The 9,974-nt window shown below is 45.1% G+C and overlaps 1 protein-coding gene across 1 annotated transcript in view; it reads right to left on the bottom strand.

Annotated features, from left to right (window-relative positions):
• Positions 1-211: 211 nt before the first annotated feature.
• The window catches only part of LOC115026041 (T-cell immunomodulatory protein-like), a 36,633-nt gene continuing 26,870 nt past the window's right edge, over positions 212-9,974 (bottom strand). Inside the window, exons 4-5 of the mRNA XM_029458607.1 lie at positions 9,757-9,874; positions 212-1,446 (exon numbers count right to left, since the gene is read on the bottom strand). Of these exons, the coding sequence (XP_029314467.1) occupies positions 1,387-1,446; positions 9,757-9,874 (178 nt within the window). The 3' untranslated portion in view covers positions 212-1,386. The remainder of the gene's footprint in view (positions 1,447-9,756; positions 9,875-9,974) is intronic.

Genomic DNA, 9,974 nt, shown 5'->3' with positions numbered 1-9,974 from the left:
TTTAACTCACTACACATTAAGATAATGAGAACTTATAAAGATTATTTATTTATTGTAAATTTCCCTCTAGGTTCCCGACTACAAAATAAACAAAAGATGTAGCTAGAAAGGTGAAATATGGGTTTGGGACCTATTTCAGGAGCAGATTTAAATAGAGTGCAAAATGAAAAGGACATGAAGTCTATAAATACACAAATGAAGCAACCCAGAGTAGATTTAAGCAGGAGAAACCTTTATTCTCAACCTCAGTAAGTAAACACATTTAGTAGCTACAACATTCATTTGCAAATCAAATCGGCAAAACAAAATAAATTACAAAACCTGCAGTTAATCATAGTAGTTTAAAAAGTGCAAATCACAACAGCATGAGCTCATTCTTGTGAAATAAATATCTGAACACACCAAAGCGCTTGGCCCGATTAACTTTAAAAGACAAGGAAAATTAAAAGTACAACTTGAAACAAGCTGGAGTAAACTGTGTGTTATTCAGCAGTTGAACATTCAAAAACTTCAAAACCTTTTTATTTTTACTATTTGCTGAGACTGGATGCAATAGATCGGTGCAGGATGCAACATAGAAACTCTTTTTTGGCACTCCCATGATGCACTGTGATACAATAAACTGAGAAAAAGATGAATTTCTGACGACAATTCATAATCTTCAGCTGGGATTGGTATCAGAAGAAATGTTCCACAGGATCATGACATTGCATGTGTCTGTTTTTTTTGTTCACTTTGCACCAGTTGCTGCCGCGGTGGCACTTCTGAGATTGATATCACAGAATACAATTCAGTTTAATTTCACAGGTAATGAAATCTGAAGATTTTTTTTATTATATCTCAGTCAAAAGAAAAAGAAGGCGGTAAATAAACTAGACAAAGACAATGTACAGTAACACGCAAATGGATTTTACGTAACCTGACATATTTGAACCCTCGGTGCCAGAGGTGCTTCCCTTCCAGTGAATAAACAGCTTGCAATATTGGAGTCACTTGTTGGGTATTTAAACAGAAATATGTGCCATATTCAGTCAAATGATACTCTAATAACGACACTGATGATCACGCTGCTGACAACAGCCAGTCCAAAGAAATCCCTGCTTTATCCTCCTGAGAGATCCCCGTTAGGATTTCTCTGCGTCTCCATCGCTGGAATGAATAAATGACACGGAACATAAATATTTCACATATGACTAAGGGTCTGAAAAATATCAAAAAGATACGTTTTGGGGCAAATGAGGATCCATTTATTGGATCTTGAAAAGAGACTGAGTGAACATGTGTGTGTGTGTGAAGGGGGAAGGAGTAGGAGGAGGGGGGGGGGGGGGGGGGTGTAGGTGGAGGAGGACAGGAGAGGATGTTCTCCAATGACGCAGTCCTCTTCCTTCACATGGCATCGAAATGGAAACGATGGGCTTCTTGTCTCTTCTCTCGATCGTCAGCTTTCTGAACACACACACACACACACACACACAGAAACACACACAGTCACGGACAAAATGGATGTTTCACAATCAGTGGGATTAAAACTAAATCATTTATTGAACATGATCAAAGACTTTGAATATAAAGTCATTGTTATGTTTGCGCAGGATTAAAGTTGACGTCAACTATCTAAATCTTCCCTCATCATGTAGGGAACACTTGTGCATTCATTTATCCAACATTTTGTGAATTTTTGAAAGACAAAAATGAGAAAATGTTCACTTATTAAAAGCTAGACTAAACCTAATACTAATCAAATGACTTACATTTGAGTAAAACTAACTACAATTTTGACAAGACTAGACCAATATAACACTCAAAATCATGTGTAAAAATGTACACTGGTGTGTACAGCTGTGTGTATGTGCATGGGAGTACACTGTATTATTCATAAACCTCAAAACAGCCAAAATGTGTGGGCAAGCTGCAATATGCCAGTCCGTTGTGTTAGGCCAGGCCAACCGTCACATATGCACTGATTAAACAGCTTATTAAATAGCTTCATTAAATGGATCCACTGGAAGAGTATTAAGTCCCTTTTGCTGGTAACAACAACTACTAATTAATTGTTTAAAAAAAAAAAAAAAGGCATTTGGGAATGAGCAAGAGATACAATATCGTGAACTCTGTAGTCTAATTATCACATATGAGCAACCAAACATATAGCAAGCATTAAGAAGTTAACCTTTAACATTCAATTAGGTGCAGCAGGTAGAACAGAACATAATCTCTCACACACACACACACACACACACACACACACACACACACACACACACACACACACACACACACACACACACACACACACACACACACACACACACACACACACACACACACACACACACACTTCTGGAGAAGGTTGGGCAGCAATACATTTACTGCATTTTTTTATCCCGTCAGTTTTGTAATAAAGCCTTAATCTATCTTCTAAGATACCAGCGCCTCATAATGATTGATGTTGTGCTTTTTTTGTGGCTTTTTTTAGGGCCAACGTATTAGTAAGGAGCAGATGGATTGAAGTGATGTTCTTTCCTTTGGATAAAGAGCCACAGGGCTGTGCTGCTGTGGAAGCCTGGTCTAATTGACCGTCCATGGGATACCACCGAATTGTCACCCTGAGGCCTTACTCATGATTAAGCAGCAGAGCATTGATTTGTGTCCATCTAAAGGTTTTAATGACACAGTGGTGCGTCTGGAAGCAGGTGGAAAGCTACTGTGAGGTACGGTGTAGTCTCACTGGGCTCCAATGTCAACCAATTAAATTAGGCCTACATGACCTGCATGAAGAGGATGAATCTTTGGTGAGGAGATGATTGCATTCAGCTTCATTACATTTCAAAAATAAAAACATTAAATACTCTGTTCCTTTTTAACTTATATTAATATGGATATTTCTGTTTAATAGCCCTTAAGCTAATATTGGATTTCACAGAAGTTCACGGGAGTTGTGTAAAAGCCCCGTTAGCTTGTTAGGCAGTACAGCACATCTTTGCCTTGCCTTGTCGTGCTTCTGCCCTCTACCTGACTTTGTTATTAGAAGAGCAAATACCAGAGGCGGCAGCGCAAACATGCAGAAATGCCAAATGTCAATCAGCAGGCTCGCCCTGACCTTACTGGATGCTCTGCCATAAAAGAGGTGGGAGAAGATGAGATATCAGAGAGGATGTTAGCGACTGGTGTACAGGATTCACCCTCAATCTCAAATCCCGTGATGGTGCAGAAGGTTGCACCACATTAGCCCGTCGGGCCAGATGTGCGTCTTTCAGTTAGCCAGCCGAGGATCCCAAATAAAATCAAATGTGCTGTGTTTTCAAAAGCTGTCTGTGTGAACACTGAGCTGAAGTACAGAGAAGACAAAGCTTTCAACAGTGTTAATAAAGTGCCAGTGTCACAAGTCTGGACCAATGAGAACAGCATCATGGATTATATTACATGCTAAACATTATTACCATTATTGTAACACATTGACATTTTATAATTAATAACATATTTTTCACTTTACTTAATGTAAACAATAAGCACCTATAGTGACTTATAATGCAGATATAATACATGCTTGTAATGCATTTATATCTTCCTATACCTCAGACAAAGAACATAAAACTATGGGAATAATGATACACTATGATCCCTGTAAAACAAATGTCAGGGAGGGAACAGCAATTATGAATCATTTGTATACTGACCTTATAACACATTATAAAATGCTTTATAATGTGTTATATTATAATGTGTTCTGATTATTGTTATAAAGCGTTAAGCGAGTGTAAGTAACATATGGATAGGTGGAACATCACAAGGAATAATTCAAAAACTCTTCACAGGCATAAACTTGATTAAGCTCAGCTCAAAAGTCCTTTGGAATTTGTTTTAAATTATTATCTCAAAAGTAGTTTTTTCCCAAGGAGGCTGAGATGACCTCTCTGGGAACCATCACCTTATCGTGGTGGAGAGGTTTGTGTGTCCCTATGAACCTGTGTTGTCTGGAGCCTAGTGCTCCTGGTAGGTTCTCCCAAGGCAAATTGGTCTCAGGCGAGGGGCCAGACTAAGAATGGTTCAAAAACGTCTTCATGAAAGAAAGGGAAAGGAAAGGAGAGACCCTGCCCGGAGGAAGCTCGGGGCCCCCGTCTGGAGTCAGGCCCAGAGGGAGGGCCCGACAGTGAGCGCCTGGTGGCCGGGTTTGCCACGGAGCCCGGTCGGGCACAGCCCGAAGAAGTTACGTGGTGCCTCCCATCCATCCATCCTGTGGGCCCACCACTCATGGGAAAAACCGCTGGGGTCGGGTGCGCTGTCACACCTCGACGGACCAGACCCGGGCAGCAGAGGCTGGCTCTGGAGACGTGGAACGTCACCTCTCTGTGGGGGAAGGAGCCGGAACTAGTGCGGGAGGTGGATTGCTACCAGTTGGATCTGGTGGGGCTTACCTCCACGCAGTCTTGGCTCTGGAACCGTACTCCTGGATAGGGGTTGGACTCTATTCTTCTCCGGAGTTTCCCAAGGTGTGAGGCGTCGGGCCGGGGTGGGGATACTCACTAGCCCCCGCCTGAGCTACATTGGAGTTTACCCCAGTGGACGAGAGGGTCGCCTCCCTACGCCTTCGGGTTATGGGGGGGAAAACTCTGACTGTTGTTTGTGCCTATGCCCCAAACCGCAGTTCTGAGTATTCGGCCTTCTTGGAGACCCTAAATGGAGCCCTGCAGGGGGCTCCAGTAGGGGACTCCTTGCTGGGAGACTTCAACGCACACGTGGGAAACGATGGAGACACCTGGAGAGGCGTGATTGGGAGGAAGGGCCTCCCTGATCTAAACCCGAACGGTCGTTTGTTGTTGGACTTCTGTGCTAGTCATGGAATGGCCATAACAAACACCATGTTCGAACATAAGGATGCTCATAAGTGCACGTGGTACCAGAGCACCTTAGGCCAAAGGTCAATGATCGATTTTGTAATCGTATCATCTGATCTGAGGCCGCATGTTTTGGACACTCGGGTGAAGAGAGGGGCGGAGCTGTCGACTGATCACCATCTGGTAGTGAGTTGGATCAAGGGGTGGGGGAAGACTCTGGACAGACCTGGTAAACCCAAACGGGTAGTGCGGGTGAACTGGGAACGTCTGGAGGAAGCCCCTGTCCTGGGGATCTTTAACTCACACCTCCAGCGGAGTTTTTCAAACATCCCTGTGGAGGTTGGGGGCGTTGAACCTGAGTGGGCGATGTTCAAAACCTCTATTGCTGAAGCTGCGGTGATGAGCTGTGGTCTCAAGGTCTTAGGTGCCTCAAGGGGCGGTAACCCTCGAACACCGTGGTGGACCCCGGTGGTCAGGGAAGCCGTCCGACTGAAGAAGGAGTCCTTCCGGGTTATGTTATCCGGGAGGACTCCGGAAACAGTTGCAGGGTATCAAAGGACTAGAAGGGCGGCAGCTTCTGCTGTGTCAGAGGCAAAGCAGCGGGTGTGGGAGAAGTTCGGAGAAGCTATGGAGAAGGACTTTCGGTCGGCACCAAGGTGCTTCTGGAAAACCATCCGGCACCTCAGGAGGGGGAAGCGAGGAACCATCCAAGCTGTGTAGAGCAAGGGTGGGACCCTTCTGACTTCAACTGAGAAGATTATCGGCCGGTGGAAGGAGCACTTTGAGGAACTCCTGAATCCGACTAACACGCCCTCTATGGTAGAGGCAGAGCTGGAAGCTGATGGGGGATCATCGTCAATTTCCCTGATGGAAGTCACTGAGGTAGTCAAACAACTCCACAGTGGCAAAGCCGCAGGGGTTGATGAGATCCGTCCAGAAATGCTGAAGGCTTTGGGTGTTGAGGGGCTGTCTTGGTTGACACGCCTGTCAACATTGCGTGGAAGTCTGGGACAGTGCCTAGGGGTTGGCAGACCGGGGTGGTGGTTCCCCTATTTAAAAAAGGGGACCAGAGAGTGTGTGCACATTGTGTATCACACTTCTCAGCCTCCCTGGTAAAGTCTACTCCAAGGTACTGGAAAGGAGGGTTCGGCCGGTAGTCGAACCTCTGATTGAAGAGGAACAATGCGGATTCCGTCCTGGTCGTGGAACAACAGACCAACTCTTTACGAGGCGTAGTCGTGGAGGAGAGGGGTTGCAGTTCGGTGACCTGAGGATCTCATCACTGCTCTTTACAGATGATGTGATCCTTATGGCATCATCGGTCTGTGACCTTCAACAGTCACTGGATCGGTTCGCAGCCAAGTGTGCAGCGGTTGGGATGAGGGTCAGCACCTCTAAATCTGAGGCCATGGCTCTCAGCAGGAAACCGGTGGATTGCCTACTCCGGGTAGGGAATGAGCCATTACCCCAAGTGAAGGAGTTCAAGTACCTCGGGGTCTTGTTCATGAGTGAGGGGACGATGGAGCAAGAGATTGGCCGGAGAATCGGAGCAGCGGGGGCGGTATTACAGTCACTTTACCGCACCGTTGTGACAAAAAGAGAGCTGAGCCAGAAGGCAAAGCTCTCAATATACCGGTCGATCTTCGTTCCTACCCTCACCTATGGTCATGAAGACTGGGTCATGACCGAAAGAACGAGATCACGGGTACAAGCGGCCGAAATGGGTTTTCTCAGACGGGTGGCTGGCGTCTCCCTTAGAGATAGGGTGAGAAGCTCAGCCATCCGTGAGAGACTCAGAGTAGAGCCACTGCTCCTTTACATTGAAAGGAGCCAGTTGAGGTGGTTCGGGCATCTAGTAAGGATGCCACCTGGGCGCCTCCCTAGGGAGGTTTTCCAGGCACGTCCAGCTGGGAGGAGACCCCGGAGAAGACCCAGGACTCGGTGGAGAGATTATATCTCCTCACTGGCCTGGGAACGCCTCAGGATCCCCCAGTCGGAGCTGGAGGATGTGGCCCGGAGAAGGGAAGATTGGGGTTCCTTACTGGAGCTGCTGCCCCCGCGACCCGATCCCGGATAAGCGGTAGACGATGGATGGATGGATGGATGGCTGAGATGAGTACGGTATTTTTTTTTCAATAAATTTCTTAAAATCGTCTTTTATTAAGTTCTAAAATATTTCCAAATCCCTTATTTATGTGCTTTTATATATATATATATATATTCACTTTTTATTTGAGCTTTTATGTCTTTTAGACACCAATGCGTACATGTAGCACTTTGCCACACTTACACACAGCACAGGGACAGTTTTGGTAAATACCTCCCCATGTACTTTGATGCACTTCTCCGGTTTATTGATCAAATATGATGTCACCCGTATCCATAGCACAGCCCTGGCCTCTACCAGTTGATGTGATAGACCTTCCACCATATACCAGACCCATCTGTGTGTGAAAACTCAAGTGGCTGCTATGTACTGTATGTCCATGTACTACTGGTATATGTGATTGGTTGTTTTTTATATAATTATTTTAAACAAAGTTGTTGGGATCAAGTTTTTTCAAGAGTCCAATATACAGGTGTGAAAGTCCCACAGACAACAAGAGTTGCCAAACTTCTGTAATTTTGATGGGCATGAGACTCACAGCATGAGCAATTGTGTTTGGAAATTCTCCGCTACGTTTTTATAGTGGTTGACAGCCAGAAACGTGCTGAACACAGAAAAATACGAAAATACAGGGAGAGGAAACACACACCGCCACACATTTCTACCATAAGTGATGATTGCGATGGATTATATTTGTATGAGTCCAGTGGCGGGCCGTGCATTTCACACCTAGGCCTTCAGTGATGTCCTACACAGTCCTACCTGAATTATTCCACCTCTTAATACCATCATGATGACACCATGGCTCTAGAAACTATACATTTAGACAGAAACGCCACGCGTTGCATCACCTTAACAACAGAGTTATATTAATATTTACGAAACATTTAGTTGTAAATAGCAGGCATTCCCAGCAGTACAATGTGCAGTGCCTCTCGGAGGCTGTGAACCGGGGGTACAGCTTGTAGTTAGTGATTTGAAAGTGGCGGACAAACCCTTTTCCCGGCTGTGATAGGGTCGCTAGCGTCGGGGTTGGCCGTTCTCTTCTCACGATGTCTATCTTTTCTTGAAAAGTTCGTCTTGAAAATGGCATTGTAATTATATCTGCGACTAAATCGATCTCTTCTCCTCCTTCAGCCATTGTGGGTTGAAAAAACAGCTTTTAGAAATCTACACAAATTAGCTCGTTCAAGTTCAGTTTGCTAGCTCTGCATAGCTCTGCCTCTCAATAGTGCGTATCCAATCAAAAGACGTGGACGTGCTGACATTATCGTACGCCTGCTAGCTGGCCCCGGTGTCCCCAACTCGAAATCTGATTGATTGGCCACAGTTTTGTCTCTGTTCACTTTAAGCTACAGGCGCCCACACTGTTGATTCTGAAGGCCTCAGGGCAGATTTCTTGGATCATGGCAACACATCATGGCTGAAATATGATTGGATAAAAGCTCTAACATAAAGGCCAGACCTCCAAATCTCGATCTGAGGCTGGAAGCAGCGCAACCAAGAGGAAAGCTATGAAATGAAGAGAATAGACTATGGGGAATAATTTAAAATATAAAAAATATATCAAAATTAAATGTATATTCTGATGATGTTTAGGCCAGCAGAGAAGGCCTTGCTGGCCCTGACGGCCCACCACTGTATGAGTCTATACATTGTTTTTCTTTAGGAAAATCCTACTCATTGTGCCTTTAAAGTCAGAGTAAAATTCAGCGACTATAGCAGGTTTTTTGTTGAATAGCAACAACAAAGCATTCTGAATCGGCTTCGGCTGTGATTTAAACCTTTAGTCCTGTTTTCCATCTTTTTTGGGGAAGTAGTGAACAAGGCAGACATGTTCTGATGACTATGACTGGTCAAAGCCAAATACATTGCTTCTTTATGGCTTCAAACCCACCATCCTGCCTGACAGACTTGATTTCATAGTACACAACACACACACACACACACACACACACACACACACACACACACACACACACACGTCCACCTGAGCCTGCTTGGTGCATGTATACGCACAGTTCAGGCACCAGCCGTGATTTAAAAAAAATATATGCAGCGTCGGTTCAGATAAAGCTGATGCTCGCGCCCACGTATCCCAAAAAGAGGGCAATTAGAGCGTGTCTGTGTGTGTAACCATGCACAGATACAGGCACACATTAAACGCACACACTTGTGCGGCAGATGGCTTGGAGAAGATGCCAGCAACTTACTGCACTGCTCAGCCCAGCAGACAGCATTACCACAGTGTAGATGAAAAAGGGAAGCAATCCAAAAGAAACTCCCAAAAAAAGTCAATTTATGAGAATGATTGTTAAATAATGTTTGTGTCCGTGTGACCTCGACCATGATATCTCAGGGTACATTTTTCTGCGAGTGTGTGTGTGACTGACGCAAAGACGGGACAGGGAAGAAGCACAAAACACTTGAAAACATGCATCAACTCCCTGGAGGGCGTATTTATGGCAATTATGAACAGCAGATCTGCCATGCTTAAAGGACAGAAGCAGGCAATTACAGCTGAACGTCCTTCCAGGTTGTTGCCCAGGGAGAGAGGGACAGACAGATAGAAGAAGAGAAAGAGAGTGTGTATGTGTGTCTCAGTGGGAGGTGAGAGGACTACAGGACAGGGACAGTGAGACCCATCTGCTGCTGGTTGTGACCAATCTGCTCTCACTCTTTACACACACTCACAGTTACACTCTAAAGCAGTAAATCACCAGGAAGAGGCCAACGTTAACTGCACCATTGTGTGTGTGTGTGTGTGTGTGTGTGTGTGTGTGTGTGTGTGTGTGTGTGTGTGTGTGTCCTGACCTTCTCTTGCCAGTGGAGGATGCCAATAATGACGAGGATGAAGACGCACACTCCGATCAGTGCGATGGCCGTCAGTAATACGCTGTTGCTAGGAGTCAGGTACAACTTAGCGCTCCAACTTGAGAGAGAGAGAGAGAGAGAGACAGAGAGAGAGAGAGACAGAGAGGTTTTTTAAAATGTTTTTTGGTTAGATGTCTGAAATAAGGTCTGTGGTTAAC

The sequence above is a fragment of the Cottoperca gobio genome, chromosome 3, assembly GCF_900634415.1.
Source record: "Cottoperca gobio chromosome 3, fCotGob3.1, whole genome shotgun sequence".
NCBI lineage: Eukaryota > Metazoa > Chordata > Actinopteri > Perciformes > Bovichtidae > Cottoperca > Cottoperca gobio.
This window is presented reverse-complemented; position numbering and strand designations above follow the sequence as displayed.